At 46.2% G+C, this 18,749-nt stretch overlaps 2 protein-coding genes and 1 pseudogene across 3 annotated transcripts in view; 1 reads left to right on the top strand and 2 right to left on the bottom strand.

Annotated features, from left to right (window-relative positions):
* Window positions 1-18,749, bottom strand: part of LOC136658627 (cell surface hyaluronidase-like) — an 89,237-nt gene that overhangs the window by 33,343 nt on the left and 37,145 nt on the right. The window contains exons 16-19 of the mRNA XM_066635417.1: window positions 17,952-18,104; window positions 15,820-15,997; window positions 12,695-12,910; window positions 2,088-2,296 (exon numbers count right to left, since the gene is read on the bottom strand). Of these exons, the coding sequence (XP_066491514.1) occupies window positions 2,088-2,296; window positions 12,695-12,910; window positions 15,820-15,997; window positions 17,952-18,104 (756 nt within the window). The remainder of the gene's footprint in view (window positions 1-2,087; window positions 2,297-12,694; window positions 12,911-15,819; window positions 15,998-17,951; window positions 18,105-18,749) is intronic.
* CEMIP (cell migration inducing hyaluronidase 1) overlaps window positions 1-18,749 on the bottom strand; it is a 152,139-nt gene that overhangs the window by 112,131 nt on the left and 21,259 nt on the right. The window lies entirely within an intron of this gene.
* On the top strand, window positions 14,729-14,848 carry LOC136659863 (5S ribosomal RNA; annotated as a pseudogene).

Genomic DNA, 18,749 nt, shown 5'->3' with positions numbered 1-18,749 from the left:
TGCCTCTGCCTTTACAAAATACATGCAGTGAAGTAAGGAGAAGGACCCAGCCAGATGGAGGAGGAGGCCAAAGTTGGATGCTCCAGTGAATGCCAGCATGTGGGGGGGAGGAGAGAAGGAGAGGAACAACAGCCAGTGAGGGGAGAGAAGGCGAAAGGAAGAGAGAGCTAGTGAGACCTGGAGGGGAAAAAAGAAAGGGGAGGGAGAACAAGAGAGTCAGTGAGAGGAGAAAAACAGTCAACCAGTGTGGGGGGGGGGGGGGAGAGAGAAGCCATGGGAAAAAAGTGAGTAATAGGAACTTAGAAAACAAACGCGCAAACCCACTCTGCCATCCTCCAGTAACAGCCTTGAAAAGCCTTGGAAGAAAATACTAAGTAGCAATGTTGTCAAATGGTGAAGAGACTGAGCTATGAATCATCAAGAAGTCTCTGGTTTAAATCTTGCCTCCACCACGAACTCACCAGATGGCCTTAGCCAAGCCACTGTCTCTCTCAGCCCCGTCACGGCTGTCACTATCTTGCATCTATTCTTTCAAATGGGACAGCATGGTAATGGTATTTAAAACAACAACAACAACAACAACATTTTGCATTCTTGCACCATCTGACAGTGTTCAGAACCCCACAGACACATTATTTCAGTCATCCTTACAACAACCCTGCAAGGTAGATCAGTGCTATTACTTCAACATGATAGATCAGGAAGGCTGAGGCACACGGATAGCAGTTTCCCTAAAGGGCACATAACAAGTTCAAAGTGAAATTAGGGCTTCCACATTTGCACCTTACACTATCTCACAGCGCAATCCTAATCTTCTGTTCTGAGGGCAAATGTGCCATAAAGCATGTTTGCTACTACTCTAGAGCAAGCAGCATTGGTAGAAAGGCCTGTGCCAGCCTACCAGCATGGCATCCAAAGGAAAGGCTGCAGACAGAGGCAAGTACTCCGCCAAGTGGCACAGGGGGGCTACAGGGGGGAGGCCAGAACCAAGGTGAGAAGGGGGCAATTCAGGCCCAAGAGGGGACAGAACTGGTGGGAAAGGCCTCGGCTGGATCCTAACCATCTTCCTGGACTTGGCTGGATACGGTGTAGGCCACTCAGCCCAGCTGTGCCAGCACAGGATAGAACTGGGCTGCCCATCTGACAGCGGGGTAGGGAAAAACCATTTGCCTTTCTGAAAGGGCATGACTTTGTTGCAAAAAGAACAAAGATATTTCACCAGGCAAGGACAGAGCAGAAATTCTTTGCACCCCATGGGCAAAACAGCCCATCTCATAGCTTCCTACCACAATCAGTTCCACAGGGTTCTTTGTAACTGAGAATCTATTCAAGACTAAATAATTCTATGAAAGGGAAAAGGAAATAGGGCTCAGAGAGAAGGAAGTCATCTGTACAAGATAGAATAACCTACAGGCAAAGAGGAAAGTCTCTAACTGGGTACCCCCCTAACTTTATGCAACAGAAGAAGAATGGGGGGAAAAACATGATTTTGTGATGGAGCAGAGCCCAGACAAATGTGCCTTCATTCAGAATTATTTCAGCAGGGAAAGTCCTCGTGTTTTTCAGCTTTATATAACAGAAGAGCTCAATAACTATAGCAGTGTTTAGACTACACTAAAATAAAGTAAGAAAAAAGGCAACTCTGCCTCAGCACTCTTCACCACTGCTGCCCTTTATGGAGAAATAAATCAGGAGTGTGAAAGCTGGTATAAACTAATTAGAAAGCTTGTGCCAGGGATCTGCTGGATTTGATTTTAGGGCCAGAATGCCAACAGTAACTTGAATTGCTTTCCAAAAAAAAAAAAAAAAAAAACAAAGCTCACTGGAAGGAGAAACGACTTTGCACATCAGAGAGATGGCAGCAAAAGCTAAAACAGAGGCATTTATTGTCTTTGGTTAATGTCAGATTCTTTTTTCTTTTTTTTTTACACAGAAGTTTTACATAGGCCAACCTTTCCAGCAGTTGGAGATACCAACACAAAAATGTATCAGAAGCCTAGAAAAGCATCATAGCTAAACTCCTTATCAAACACAACACAGAAATTCACCTCGCCCTCCCCCCCCCCCCCCGCCATCTCCATCAGTACCTGTTGAAGTTGACTGGATAAAGGATGACATCTTCTGGTGCTCTGCCATCCCATTGGACAGTATAGGCTTGCTCCAGCATCACCACTGGTTGGTATTGTTGGTAAGGTACCCGTCTGTTCACTCCCTGTAGCCTCAGGGGATGGGAATGGTATGCGGCTCTGGCAATTGATAAGGTCAAATTCTCCGGACGTCTGGCTTGAATATAAAGCTATAGAGAAAAGGGGGGGTGAGGAACACATGTTGAAGCAAACCACACTCTACCTTCACACATGCATCTGATGACCAGCATACCCTCCAAAATACTTCAGCTAGCTCAGAGCCTTCAGAGTTTAAGCTAGTGATCCACTTCCAACTTAAATAGCACAAAGTTACACTAATAGCATTTTGCACAGCTTTTTTATGTGAAAGCCAAATTTTGACATAGATGGGGTGGAGGGGAAGGGTCACCAAATACGTTTACCATTCACCATTTAAATAAAAGAGTTTTATTGTATATCTCTCCTGCATCCTGAGAGTCCCTGTTTGCATTTTTCTAGTTGCTCCTTTGACCTTTGTAATTTGTCCAAATGAGGATCAAACCACAGTTGCTTAAAAAAAAAACCCAACTATGGTTTGAGCAAACCCCAATTTCTCCTATTTGGATGTAATGGGAATCTGCAGTTTATTCCAAACCAGGAACAAAAGCTTTAGATCTCCTTCTTTTGCATGCACAGTGAGCAAATGTATGTGGGGGGAGCAGTAAAAATCTTGTGGATAGTAACTTATTGGATAGTAACTTATTAATTGCGGGTCAAAACAAAACACATACTGCACTTATATCAAGACAAACCCTTGGGTGGACTGTGTCACCTAATGGATGAACAGAGTGTTGAACTTTGACCAGGGAGACCTGGGTTCACATCCATACAGCTCACTGAGTGATCTCAGGTCACTCACTATCTTCCAGCCCAGGGATCTCCAAACTTTTTGGCCAGAGGGCCACATGAAATATCTGGCGCAGCGCTGAGGGCCAGGGAAAAAATTAAATAAATAAATAAGAGATGGAATTTGAATGAATGAGTGAGTAGGCTCATTCACTCAGCTTCTCCGGCCCTCAGAACACCCTCCAGATGCAATCAGAGCACAGCTCTGGTCATGTTCAGTCGAGTGGGCCAGAGGCTTTCAGGGGACAAGAGGCTGGCCGCAGGCTGGATAGAGATTCGCTGCGGGCCGCATCTGGTCCCCAGGCCAGGGTTTGGAGAACCCTGTGAAGCCTAACCTACTTCACAGGACTGTTGTGAGGATAAAAATGGGTGGGAGAGCCGTACGTCTGAACTCCTTGAAATAACAGCACTTAATGAACACATAATGAAAGCAATTAAACACAATGAAAACAGAAGTTTTAAAATGGTAAAGAATGCACTACTTTATTTTGCCTTTCTAGTTGGCCTACAGGACATTTGTTCCCTAGAGAGAATGGCTGGATAAACTCATAACTGCTAACATAGAGGCTCTGGTTAAATCACTAGCATGCCAAGAGAGAAACCAAATGACTGAATAAAGCTGACATGTCCCCTGGAAGAGTTTTTTAAAACTAAATTAACAGAAACAAATTAGTTCTGTTCAAATGTGTTGGTCTCAGAGATAAGCTGCAACAAATTCTAAATAAAGACCTCAATAAATAAAATAAATACATACATCGGGGCATGTAGAAGCCGGTTCTATTTCTTTCAACTTGTTTCAAAAGAGAGGAGGTTGGAACACCCACTGATGGCATGCTAAGATTTCAAACGAGTCAAAATGCCATATTAAATTAATTTGGGCAGAACTGGGTTTCCATGTGAAAATGCACTCAGAACACTTCCAAAGCAATAAACAAGATGTTGGCGGGCTGGAGCAGTGGTGGGGAAAAAGGACTGATAGCTCTTTTTAAAGCTGTGTTTTTTTAAAGCTGCAGTTTAGTGCATCTGTCCTACAGCGACTACATGTTATGAGAAGTGTGTACACTGCACTTGTCCTTTTTACTACAAATAAAAAACCCAGATGGGGGACACAGTGGTGAGAAGGGGGCTTTAATTCTTTGGCCCCATCCAGGAACATGTGAACAATGCACATGTTGTTTGCAAAAACTTCCAGAGGGGTTGCCTTGTTTGTCTGTTGCAACAAGCACAGCCAAGAGTTTTGGGGCATCCTAAAAGACTAGCAAATGTATCACAGCCCACTCACCTCCACTGCTCTTTCTCCTCCCACTCTGAACAGGAAAAGGAAAAAGAAAAGGGGGTGCTATAGCCCACTATGCCTTCTCTTCCACACTTCCACTTCTTCCCCCTGTTGCTTTTCTAATGCAGAGAAATGGAAGCTGGGAGGCACAGAGCCTGGAATATCACTGGATATCAGGGGAAGGGGACAGAATTTGATCATGAGGTCTTTGGACCAGCTCTGGGCAGGTCAGACTAAGGCAACCTGTGAGCTTCATGACCAAGTGAGGATCTGAACACCTCTCTCCCCAGTCATAGCCTAATACATTAATTAGCATGCGCTAAACTATCAGGCTTAAAACTGAGACAAAAACCCACACTGTATCTTGATTTACAGCATCCCTTTTCTTTTGCCTAATATGGACACATGTATTTGGACCAAATTCAAGCCCAGCATAAAATGGTCAAAATGCACATTGACTAAAAATGGCATTCACCTGTCTGTCCCACGAATGAATATAGGGTGTCTCCTGGAACCAAAACAGGAGGGGAAAGAAAAGCACATTTGGTAATGGAGTTTTCAAGATCAAAGTGAACGAAAGCCTTCATGGTCCTCCATGACTGGATCAGTCTTTTTTGCCTTTCAGGGCTGAAATTCACTCTGAACGTGCACACAACACCAATTTGTCTAAAAGGATCCAACAAGCCAGATACTTCTTTTAGATCCTGAAGGTGATGGCATTTTGAAAACTAAAATTTGTGCTCTATTGTGCCAAAACAAATACCTCCATTGCACTAATTCCAGATACTTATGAGTTCCGCTACACTAGGCAAGTTCTGAATTCAACTGTTAGATGCTGATTGGGTGGGAAACTCTGGGAAAGAGCGACAAATCCCAGAAAAAATGACTCTTTGCTCTTGGCCAAACTCCATCAAAGTAAGTTTCCAGGGCAAAAAAAAAGTCTCATTATGTGGGATATATAAGGGTATTTAAACAGAGAAAAAGAAAATTAAAATAGTTCCATTTGTGATCAATTCTGAGTTTAAAAATTACAACCCCGGATCATTCATGCAGCTTCCAACATCTCCTGTTCCTGGGGCTCCCATATACCAGCTGATCGAGTGGGAACCTAAAATGCCCAACAATCACCACGCTTATGTACTTATACAGTATTCAACAGGGTTCTGTTGGATAAGCTAAAAAAATCCTAACAAAGTAAGGCGTTAAGCCTAGTTGTGTCCAACTCTAGGGCAGTACTCATCTCCATTTCTAAGCCGAAGAGCCGGTGTTAACTTCCCACCAAGGTGGTACCTATTTATCTACTTACATTTGTACATGCTTTTGAACTGCTAGGTTGGCAGGAGCTGGGACATGCAATGGGAGCTCACCCCATCGTGTGGACTCAAACTGCCAACCTTGCGATCAACAGGCTCGTTGGCTCAGCAGTTTAACCTGCCATGCCACTGCATCGCCTATAAAAAAAATCCTACTTGCATCCAAACTGGTCTTGATAAGACTCAGGGTAGCCAAAGATCAGACCATACATTTAGGTGATCTTAAAATTTCTCCCTTTGCAATGTTTTCCTTTTACATGCTGACAAAACAACCCTTATGGAAGGTTATTCCAGGACTGTTGGGGAAACTGGTCCACAAATGACTCACTAAAAAAATGGTAATAACTAAGCAGATGTCAGCTGAATTCAAAACCCAATTACATACTTTAAGTTCCTTAATAAAATTAGGCATCTCACTGCTAATGAGAAAGTGCTGCAGACTGTTAATTACATATCTGAGGGTTTGAAACACAAAACACAAGAACTGTCCACATCCTATTTTTGACAGCAATTCACTCTCTGGCTTCCCAGTCACTTTCTAATACGTAACAGCAAAGCCACACAAAACCAGAGTCCCTGAGCAAAAGACAAGCTGTTATGGAGCAGTGCGCTTGATTCCATGCAGGCTTTGAGATATCCTGTACAGGGCTGCCCAAAATGGTCCCGTTTTGCCTCCACACTCAAAGCTGGAAAAAAGGGAGAGGAAAATTTTGGCAACTGTGGGGGGGGGGGCACCAGAACAGGGGCCAGGGGAAAGCAATGGTACTAAGAATGTAAGAACATAAGAACAGCCCCACTGGATCAGGCTGTAGGCCCGTCTAGTCCAGCTTCCTGTATCTCACAGCGGCACACCAAATGCCCCAGGGAGCACACCAGACAACAAGACCTGCAAGGCATTCTGGGAATTGTAGTTTAAGAACATAAGAACAGCCCCACTGGATTAGGCTGTAGGCCCATCTAGTCCAGCTTCCTGTATCTCACAGCGGCCCACCAAATGCCCCAGGGAGCACACCAGATCACAAGAGACCTCATCCTGGTGCCCTCCCTTGCATCTGGCATTCTGACATAGCCCGTTTCTAAAATTAGGAAGTTGCACATACACATCATGGCTCGTAACCCATAATGGATTTTTCCTCTCGAAACTTGTCCAATTCCCTTTTAAAAGGCATCCAGGCCAGATGCCGTCACCACATCCTGTGGCAAGGAGTTCCACAGACCAACCACAGTAAATAAACCACACGCCGAGTGCTCCTTTGCTGCTCCTCCCAGCAGCTGCCGTTTTCCCACCCAGAAGCCCTGGAACTCAGCACACCACTCCATCAAGATGCTGCATTGTTCCAATGAGGGTCCTGGGGAAAAAATGGCAGATGCAAGCAGGTCACTGTTAAGAGGAGCATTGCCACATCAAGGGAAATGGTGGAAGTAAAGAAATGTAGAAGCATTAGGGAGGTCTTGTTTACTCTTTCACGCTCGCTTTAGAATCCTATACCTGTTTGCACACATTGAGTGGGAATGAACATATGGCTTCCTAAGAATTTCTGCGTTCATTTTCTAAATGCAAGTTTTTAATGCTCATACTAGTAAGGGGGAAAAGGCCTCATAAACATAAAAAAACTAAAGAGAATAGTTTTTGGTAGTGATGAGGTAAGGCTCTCTGTTCCTTCCACTCCCATCTACTGGCAAGAGCAAATGCTGCCACCGTTTTAAACAAAAAACACAACAAGAACCACTGCTGCAATGTCCTTGTTCTCTCTGGCAAAGTCAACTGAGACTGCTTCAAGAGGAAGGGGTCGGTTCCAGGGTGGTGGTCCTCAACTTGCTGATAAAAGCGTGGGCTGGAACTGTACTGACTCCAAGGACTGAGAGCTAGTACAGATGCAATGAGGCTTCTGTACTTATTTTTAAGAGGCCAACCTGTGTACTGTATCTGAGAGCATTTTGGAAAGCCTTCAGAAAAACAACTACTTTCATATACAAGAGCACAACAGACAGCAATACAAATTTGACCTTTCTGATGATGCTCAGTATTGACACTATTGCCTTGCATCATAAGAACATAAGAACATAAGAACAGCCCCACTGGATCAGGCCATAGGCCCATCTAGTCCAGCTTCCTGTATCTCACAGCGGCCCACCAAATGCCCCAGGGAGCACACCAGATAACAAGAGACCTCATCCTGGTGCGCTCCCTTGCATCTGGCATTCTGACATAACCCATTCCTAAAATCAGGAGGTTGCGCATACACATCATGGCTTGTACCCCATAATGGATTTTTCCTCCAGAAACTCGTCCAATCCCCTTTTAAAGGCGTCTAGGCTAGACGCCAGCACCACATCCTGTGGCAAGGAGTTCCACAGACCGACCACGCGCTGAGTAAAGAAATATTTTCTTTTGTCTGTCCTAACCCGCCCAACACTCAATTTTAGTGGATGTCCCCTGGTTCTGGTATTATGTGAGAGTGTAAAGAGCATCTCCCTATCCACTCTGTCCATCCCCTGCATAATTTTGTATGTCTCAATCATGTCCCCCCTCAAGCGTCTCTTTTCTAGGCTGAAGAGGCCCAAATGCCGTAGCCTTTCCTCATAAGGAAGGTGCCCCAGCCCCGTAATCATCTTAGTCGCTCTCTTTTGCACCTTTTCCATTTCCACTATGTCTTTTTTGAGATGCGGCGACCAGAACTGGACACAATACTCCAGGTGTGGCCTTACCATCGATTTGTACAACGGCATTATAATACTAACCGTTTTGTTCTCAATACCCTTCCTAATGATCCCAAGCATAGAATTGGCCTTCTTCACTGCCACCGCACATTGGGTCGACACTTTCATCGACCTGTCCACCACCACCCCAAGATCTCTCTCCTGATCTGTCACAGACAGCTCAGAACCCATCAGCCTATATCTAAAGTTTTGATTTTTTGCCCCAATGTGCATGACTTTACACTTACTGACATTGAAGCGCATCTGCCATTTTGCTGCCCATTCTGCCAGTCTGGAGAGATCCTTCTGGAGCTCCTCACAATCACTTCTGGTCTTTACCACTCGGAAAAGTTTGGTGTCGTCTGCAAACTTAGCCACTTCACTGCTCAACCCTGTCTCCAGGTCATTTATGAAGAGGTTGAAAAGCACCGGTCCCAGGACAGATCCTTGGGGCACACCGCTTTTCACCTCTCTCCATTGTGAAAATTGCCCATTGACACCCACTCTCTGCTTCCTGGCCTCCAACCAGTTCTCAATCCACGAGAGGACCTGTCCTCTAATTCCCTGACTGTGGAGTTTTTTCAGTAGCCTTTGGTGAGGGACCGTGTCAAACGCCTTCTGAAAGTCCAGATATATAATGTCCACGGGTTCTCCCGCATCCACATGCCTGTTGACCTTTTCAAAGAATTCTATAAGGTTTGTGAGGCAAGACTTACCCTTACAGAAGCCATGCTGACTCTCCCTCAGCAAGGCCTGTTCGTCTATGTGTTTTGAGATCCTATCTTTGATGAGGCATTCCACCATCTTACCCGGTATGGATGTTAGGCTGACCGGCCTATAGTTTCCCGGGTCCCCCCTCTTTCCCTTTTTAAAAATAGGCGTGACATTTGCTATCCTCCAATCTTCTGGCACTGTGGCCGTTTTGAGGGACAAGTTGCATACCTTAGTCAAGAGGTCTGCAACTTCATTCTTCAATTCCTTAATAACCCTTGGGTGTATGCCATCAGGGCCCGGTGACTTATTGATCTTTAATTTATCAATGAGGTCTGAAACATCTTCTCTTTTAACCTCTATCTGACTTAACTCCTCGGTCAGGAGGGGCCGTTCGGGCAGCGGTATCTGCCCGAGGTCTTCTGCCGTGAAGACAGATGCAAAGAACTCATTTAATTTCTCTGCCATCTCTAAGTCTCCTTTTATCTCCCCTTTCCCTCCCTCACCATCCAGAGGGCCAACCGCTTCTCTGGCGGGTTTCCTGCTTCTAACATATTTGAAGAAGCTTTTATTATTCCCCTTAATGTTGCTGGCCATGCGTTCCTCATAGTCTCGCTTGGCCTCCCCTATCACCTTCTTACATTTCTTTTGCCACAGTTTATGTTCCTTTTTATTCTCTTCATTAGGGCAAGACTTCCGTTTACGGAAGGAAGCTTCCTTGCCCTTCACAGCCTCTCTAACTTGGCTGGTTAGCCATGCGGGCACTCTCCTGGATTTAGTGGAACCCTTCTTTCTTTGCGGTATACACCTCTGCTGGGCCTCTATTACTGTTGTTTTAAGCAGCCTCCATGCACTCTGGAGAGACTGGACTCTTTTTACCCTCCCTTTCAACCTCCTTCTAACCAGCCTCCTCATTTGAGGGAAGTCCGCCCGTCGGAAGTCAAGGGTTTTTGTTAGAGATTTGCCTGGTATTCTTCCCCCAACGTGCACGTCAAAACGGATCGCAGCATGATCACTGTTCCCCAATGGCTCAGTAACGTTTACATCTCTAACCAGGTCCTGCGTACCGCACAAAATTAAATCCAGAGTCACCTGTCCTCTGGTGGGCTCCGTGACTAGCTGATCTAAGCCACAGTCATTTAGCACGTCAAGAAATCCGGTTTCCTTATCGTGTCCAGAACACAAATTGACCCAGTCAATATGAGGATAATTGAAGTCCCCCATGATTACAACCCTGTCCTTCCTTGTCACCTCCCTGATCTGTTTCCTCATTTCAAGGTCCCCATCAGATTTCTGGTCTGGAGGACGATAGCACGCCCCCAGTATTACATTGCTGCACAAGCCTGGTAATTTAACCCACAGAGATTCTACGGTGGAGTCTGACCCACCTTCAATCTCTACTTTGCTGGATTCTATCCCTTCCTTAACATAAAGGGCCACCCCACCTCCAACACGACCCTGCCTGTCCCTCCTGTAGAGTTTATAGCCCGGGATTGCGGTATCCCACTGATTCTCCGCATTCCACCAGGTTTCCGTTATGCCCACTATGTCAATATTTTCCCTTGTCACCAGACATTCCAGTTCTCCCATCTTTGCTCGTAGACTTCGGGCATTCGCATAAAAGCATTTATACACGGAATGCCCCAGGATGGGCTGCTTATTCGCTCCTTTGTCCCCGCATCCTCTCATTGTGCCAAACCGTCTATCACATCCCATCACCCTACCTTTCCCAATTTCTTCTCCTACCCTGCCTTTGTCTTGTTGTTCTCTAACCTCCCCATCCTCATCCCATAGGGATGAGGAGTCCCGAACCGGATGCCCCTCGGCTCCTGTCGGCCTTCCCCCAGGGATCAGTTTAAAAGCTGCTCTGCCACCTTTTTAATGTTATGCGCCAGCAGTCTGGTTCCATTCTGGTTCAAATGGAGCCCGTCCCTCTTGTACAGGCCCCGCTTGTCCCAGAACGTTCCCCAGTGCCTAACGAATCTAAACCCCTCCTCCCTACACCACCGTCTCATCCACGCATTGAGACCCCTGATCTCCGCCTGCCTAGCTGGCCCTGCGCGTGGAACAGGTAGCACTTCAGAGAACGCTACCTTTGAGGTCCTGGCTTTCAGCTTCCTGCCTAAAAGCCTAAATTTGGCCTCCAGGACCTCCCAGCTACACTTGCCCACGTCGTTGGTGCCGACATGCACCACAGCCGCTACCTCTCCCCCAGCACTGCCTACTAGCCTGTCTAGACGAGAAGTGATGTCCGCAACCTTCGCACCAGGCAGGCAAGTCACCATGCGGTCCTCACATCCGTCGCAAACCCCCCTCTCTATGTTTCTAATAATCGAATCCCCCACTACAAGAAGCCCCCGACCCCCCTCCCGCCGAGGAGTATCCCGAGTGCGTTCAGATACGGGCCCATCCCCTGGAGAAGGGGTCCCCCCTAGGGGATTGTTTCCCTCCTCTCCAGGATGACGTCCTCCAGTCCCGAGACTTCCCACCCGGGCAGCCGAGGAGCTGCACGCCTGAGGTTGGGACGAAGCCTGATCGTCCCCAGAAGTCTCCCCACGGTCCTCCTCTGGCTGCCTGCGCTTCTCCAGGTCGGCCACCAAGGCTTCAAGGGAGCGGACGCGTTCCCTGAGAGCCTGGAGCTCCTTGCATCGAGGACACACCCATGACTTATGCCCCAGAGGCATATAATCATACATGTGGCACTCGATGCAGAACACTGGATAGCCCCCACTCTGCTGCTGGCTGTCTGACTGCATAGCTTTTTTGTTGTTGTTGTTGTTGTTTTATTTAGGGGTCCTTTTAAAAACCGTACACTGGATAGCAGCCCTTTTCTCTAGGGAAGAGGAAGGGCAGTGTCTGGGGCCCTGGCCTCCTCGCCCTGCTGCTGAACTCGCCCAGATGCTAAACTCTCTTGCCTTACCTGGCACTTAGTTCCCGAGGCACTGGGTTCCCAGAGGCCACACGCGTCTGCAGAGAGCCTCACGCGATGGCCTGCCTAGCTTTATACTCCTGGCTGGCTCCTCCCCCCTCCTTCCTTCCTGATTGAAAGGGGGCTGGCCTTCCCAGGTGAGTTTACAAAAGCTCAGGAAGGCAAATGGCTGCTGATGGGCGTGACCTACTCTGCAGGCTCCTGAATGGACTGCTTGGATTAGCCTAATGGGGCTCTTAATGGGTTGGGAACTGGCCCTTCCTAGGTCCTTTCCCTCCTAGTTCTGTTCTCTTAGGCTGGACTGTTTTTGTAACCTCAAGCTAGTTTTTATTTGGGTTTGTTTAAGTATTTATTGCTCTCTAGATCCTGTGTCCCAATTTACTGACCTGTTTAGGTTATGTTCTAACTTAGATTAGGTTTAACCTGGGTTAAGTATAGGTTTAATTTAAACAGTAGAAAAACCTGCTTTTCACTTTATCCTCCTCCCTTCCTTCGATTAAGTGCTACCTTAGGTGCAGCTAACTTTCAACTTTGATTTAAATGCCTGACCCTTGGGCACTTACTCACGAGTAGGACGCTGCTCTTACTCACGAGTAGGACTCTGCTCCTACTCAGAGTAGCCCTATGTACCTCCCTTAGGTGCTAACTTTCAATTTTGATTTAAGGTTGCTTTAAAGATTGATTTAAGATTGCTTTCATCAATCCACTGAAAACATGCAACAACTCTACCTGTGCAACCATTGCTTGGAGTTACCTGTGCATATTTTCCACTGCAAATGATTCCATTCCACCGGGGGATGATAAGGCAGCCCGGCTGACGAATCAGGTAGTTGTCCGCTCTGCCCACAAAGGTGTCTGGATATCCTGTCACTGAACCATCCAGATCATGGAAAATTGAGACTTTGTCACCATCGTTATCATTGTCTCCAAACCACTGGCCTGGCATGCCAAAGAACACCTTGAGTCCAACCTGAAGGGAGGCAGTGCCCAAAAAATAAACAGTTGTTTTGATTGCGGTGATTGCATTATGACTGCAATTTTGCAGTTAACAATTCATTCCTTAGTTGGAAAGATAAGAGTGGTACACGAACTCTCACACTAGAAATTCCAAGCCAGGTCACAAAATCACTGAGCCTTTCTGCAACTGCACAGATGGACAGAAATTCAACACTGCATCCTATCATTGCATCACCATGCTAGAAGGGATGAATCTGTTGAACCCCTGCCTGTCACACAGCTACAAAAGGCACAGAATATCCGTCAAGGACAAAAAGCAGCAGTCCTAGGTTGGGTTCTTTTCCCACACTATTGATTTAGTGTATTTATAGCTTACCCTTTTCTCAAGGAGTTATCCTATTTTATCTACACAAGTGCAATATGAGTGGCCATGTATTGGGCTTCCAGGCTGAGCGGGGATTTGAACTCAAGTCTCCCTGATTCAATTCCAACACCCTAATGACTGCATCACACTACAGCTACACGGCAGGCGTTGCAGCTCAGTGACAGAGCACATGCTTTGAATGTACAACATGCCAGACTCAATGCCTGGCATCCCCTGGTAGGATTCAAAAGACCCCTGAGCCTGACACACTGGACAGCTGTTGATTATCAAATGCACCTCTAAACCTACAGCTACAAAGAGAAGTGTAGAGTTGCGTGCTTTACCTTTCTGCTCCACCCAGTTATTTGTTTTCAGGCTGCAATTAAAGGAGGCCTGACTAGTTTTGCTCTTTAGCCTTCAAACAGGCTAATTAGCCGGAGCAATTAACCCATCACCCAGATGAGCAATAGTTTTTATCTGCACACTGCCATTTGTCATAATATTTGGGTTGCTCCAAGCTAGCTATAGAACAACACTATTCTCCGAGGAAAGTTAATTGAGAGAAGCTTTTCAAAAAAAATAAAAATTAAATTTTAGAAAAGTCTACAGCGATGTTTCTCTAATGTACATGCTGCAACATCTCTGAGGTGCAAAAGCAACAGGCCTTGCCAGGGCCTTGCCTTGAAGGGCATTCTAGCTGCCTGAGCAAAAGTTGGCAAGTTGAGGTCTCCTATAATTGCAAGAGGAGCAGCCCGGATCCAAGACTGTGCGTACTCTGCTAATATATAACAGGGTACGCACTGTCTCTGCTGTTTTATATACATATATATTAAAAAAATTTTCACCTTAAGCAACTGAAATTCTGCAACAAGGAAAGCTGGAATCTGTACAAAGCAGGGAGAGCAGAAGAGAGATGGGCTGATGAGTTTGGTGACAGCCTCACATTGACCACTATCTCAAGTTCTGAACCGAGTTAGGCATTAACTTCAGACAGCAGTTGCGATGTTCAAGAAAGGACCTGCGGGATCTGTTAAGTGTAAATGCTCGCTCTGCGTGGGCTATCCAAGGCCACAGTATGTTATGAGAGGACACACAGCAGAATCACACCTCATTCCCCACCTGACCTTATAGGCAAATGTTTATATGAGTAATAAATAGTGAAGTGTGATTCACTGAAAGGCACACGGCCAAAATGGACTTCATCATAAGGATACAAACAGTAGAGGGGTGGTTGACACACCTATTCTTTGTTCAAAAACACACCCCTACCGTTAGCGGGAAGGCGCTGACCATGTACATTGCAGTGAGTCACACGAGCACTGGAGTTCTGAAACTTTCCCTAAAAAGAAAACCAAACTTTGGCCAAATTGACTGAGATTTACATTCCCCCTCAACAAACCAAACATATTTCTGAAGTGTGTAAGACCCAGGTGGCCCCAATGGGTTTTCTCATATCTGCAACCACTATTGAGCAGGCACTGTTATCCTGCACATGCCTGATCTCGTCTGATCTTGGAAGCTAAGCAGGGTCAGGCCTGGTTAGTACTTGGATGGGAGACCGCCTGGGAATACCGGGTGCTGTAGGCTTATACCAGAGTCTTTCGAGACTGAAGGTTGCCAACCAACCATTGAGCAGGCGCTGATTCAAGAAGACCCGTTTTGCATCTCCCGGGCCAGATATGGCAGCAGGGCCTGCCACATCTCTGCCCCGCTCCCAATGACTGCCCTGCCTTCCCCCACCCTCCCCCTGCCCCAACTTACCATTCCACTGCCTGGCACTTGCCCAAGGCTCTGAGTGGTGTTTGGCTTTCCTCCACCCAGCTCTGGCCCAGCCTGGCTCATGCTGAGCCAGCATCAGCCCGACAGCAAGTGTTGCAGGCATCCTGGCGCTGGGTGCCAGCACTGGGCTGGCATAAGCCTGATAGAATTGGGCTCCGAGTCCTCTCAGAGGACCATGCAACTTTGACAGAGGAAATTGCTTGTGAAAACTGGCCACATTACAAATTCCTTATTACCTCAGAGCAGAAAAACCGCCATCTCTCCGACACGGTCTGTTCTAGAATCGCAGCATGTTATAGACAGTAGGTACTTTGGAAGCCATCTAATCCAACACCCTGTTCTATGCAGGGTGAATCCCTGACAGGGACAGCCTCAGGGAGATTGTTGCCGTGCCAGGATGCTCATAGTCAGGACATTTTTCTTCATGTCTAGCCTAAAACCGCTTCCTTGTAGTTTCCACCCACTGGTTCTAGCGCTATCCTCAGGAGCCACAAAGAGTAAGATTTTCCCTTCTTTTGTGTGGCAGCCCTCCAAATACTCGAAGACAGCTATCGTATCACCACTTAGACATCACATAAACTGCAATACTTCCACAAGTCATTTGAAAATAAAAGAAATTAATCCTGTTAGAAAACTATAGCACCTAAGCCAGTGAATGCCTGAGTTAGCCTTGGTCAGCCACTCCTATTCCACAAGAATTTACCCACAGATCAAAGCCCTGATACAGAACACACCCCTGGGAGGAAAGCAAGTCTGTTGTCATAGTTCTCCTCACTTACACTCCTCTCCATTCGGATCAACGACACGTTGTTCTGAGGGCTTATTTGCCACGCGTTCTTCAGAAAGAAGCCAATGGCGCTCGAATGTCTGTCAACGGTGGGGGTGAACTTTCTGAAAGTGGATTTCGTTAACCGAACAGGCCCATCATAGATCTGGAAGCCACGTATTGGAAAAGTCCTACAGAAGATGGAAAACCAAGCAACAGTATTTGGTGGAGAACATGGGGTTTCTAGTGCTTGCTGAAAGGTTATGCCAAATTAGTTTTAATTTTTATTTATCTGCAAGGGGCTCATAGCAGCAAATATAGCACTATCATGTTTGCCTTCACAAGATTCTTGGGAGTAGATTATACTAGAGTTCAGAGCCATTCACTCATTTCCCCATACACTCAAATCATTCTGGGAATTCCCCATACACTCTGAGAACGCATGGGGGCTAAAACAGGCCACACGCCCAATGGCGGAATATGGGCTTACCGTGCCCAGGGTTGGACCTTCCACGAGGGCAACGGAGGTGGCCACTTCAGGCAGCAGGTTGGCAGCAGGTTGTCTACCCTCTCACCTCAGCTGCTCCTTCTCCCATTTCCAGGACAGGAAAACTGAAGGAATGGAGCAGAAGAGGAAGTGTGGAGGAAAGTGTCTCTTGTGCTCTAACCCACCGTTCTCCTCTCCTCCCCTCCACAGTTCCTCATCTCTTCCCCTCTTCTTTTTCCAATCCAGGGACTGAGAGGAGAGAAGCTGGCACATCACCAAGTAAGGGGGGAGGACAACATTTGGCATGCCATCTCAGGTGTAGGAGATCACAGGCCCATCTGGCTATGCCTCCCCGATGCCCACACAGTGGCCATTAGTGTGAAGGAACTCTATCACGCTGCTGAGAACATTTTTGTTTCTTATATTTACTTCCATTTTCATACCGTGTTCAGAGTTTTGTTGCTTTTTTTTAACCGTGCTATTCTTTCTGTAATAAATCAAGTTTCTTCTACAACCCTTTCCCTGTTTGACACACACATAAATGCCTTGGACATCCTCTCTTCTTATTCTTTCACTTTTGGGCATCTCCCCAACTTCATACAGTTGTGTTTTCTGGATGGAAGCCACTTTAACTCCCTCCAACCCCCTCTGCCTAGCACACAAAGATTCTGCGCAGTCATCTGTCTTTCTGCATGTCAACACAATTTCCATTTTAAGCAACACTTTCTCCTGCCTCAGTTGCACATCACTCTGCTCTGGGACGCTGGTATCTGAATCTGAAAGTTTTTCCCCTCACTGCTGCCCATGTTCTCATCCTTCTTCATGCTTTGCAGAACTGCTTATTGATTTTCCAGAGTACATTTTTAAAGCATATTTATAATGCTCCTTTTGCTGTATCCTATGAAGCTCCTCTGCCGTTGATGGTATTTTTGTTAGCAATGTACTTTAAAATCATCACATATTCGAGAAACATTTGTGGGTTTCTGTTCCTACACAAACCAGTTTCATCACTGCCAACATTGCCCGCAATTTTGTCAGCCTTAATTGAATTATTGGTGACAGACAACTGAACTAAACACTGTTTCTTATCTTCTTGCTGTCTTCTCTTTATAAGCTGCCGGGGTGTGGGGGGGAGCAGGCTGACTCCAGGCTTGGGAAGGCCCTCAGCAAGGTGCTTTCTGCTGTGCCTCTTCTCTATGGGTGACCTTCCCAATGTTCATGAGGCTTACTTGAGTGACAGGACTTTTTTGCTCCTCACCCAAACAAGTACATTATATGCAGTTGGGGGTGATATTGTAGAACTTGCAGGGGACAGAACCCAATGAGAAGCCTTGGTAATAGCTAGACACCAACCAAAACCATATGGACCATGCAATATATAGGCCCTTCCCTCCATATATACCCTGCTTGCCAAGGGTCATCATTTTGGTAGGAATAATTTAAAAGTGTTTGTGTTACATTAGCTCCTTTACAGTGCAACCCTAATCTTGCTTGTTCAGAAGAAGGTCCATCTGAGTTCAATGGAACTTACTCCCTGCTTAAGTGTATTTAGGAATACAGTCTGAGGGATACTCCCGCGCTAGTAAAACTCCGCTTCTAATGCCTTTTTTTACCTTGTGCTAATTTTGAAGGAAAGCAATCATCAGTGAATAACCTACTTGTTTCGAGGCAGTGTCCGATATTCTCCATTGGCACCTCTCCCCCAGTAGCTGTTTTGTCCTCCCCTGGAACCGGCATTATTGCTTTCCCCAACAAAGATAGAATGAGTCACCTCTAGGCTGCATCCTTCATCTATGGGGAAAGTTCCATCACTGAACAACAAGAAGAAGAAATTAGATTGAAAATTGGTTGTATAGCTCAGAGCTGTCTCACCAGCCAACTGTATCTACCTTGAATCAGACCCATTCATCTGGATGTTACAGAAGGTACAGAACACAGAGGAAATTCATAGTAGAATTTTGGGGTGTCCACAGGAAACAATAAGTTTCAGATAGACAAGAAGATTAATGGGTCCTTTGGAGAAAAAACTGCAGCTCAGTAGTAGTAGGTCAGTTGCATGCTGAAGGTCCCAGGTTCAATCTCTGCTATCTTCAGGTAGGGCTGGGAAAGACCCCTGTCTAGACCCAGAATATTGAGCTAGGTGGATCAATGGTCTGACTTGGTGTCAGGCCACTTCATGTTACAGTACAGTTCTATGCAAGTGTACTTGGAAGTAAACCCCACTATGTCAATAAGGTCTGCTCCCAGGAAAGTACATAGGATTGCAGGCGTAAACAATTTCAGTAAACTGCAGATTTCATTGAGACAAGTGCGGTAAGAGCCACTAGCTTAAATCCCATTCATGCCTAACTGAGCACTCTTGTTGCTTCAAAACCACTCCAGCGACATATAAAACCTGTGATTATGACAGATTGCATGGTTGGATATGACATTAATGGCATCTGCCCACTGTTTGC

Source organism: Tiliqua scincoides, chromosome 8 (assembly GCF_035046505.1).
Source record: "Tiliqua scincoides isolate rTilSci1 chromosome 8, rTilSci1.hap2, whole genome shotgun sequence".
NCBI lineage: Eukaryota > Metazoa > Chordata > Lepidosauria > Squamata > Scincidae > Tiliqua > Tiliqua scincoides.
This window is presented reverse-complemented; position numbering and strand designations above follow the sequence as displayed.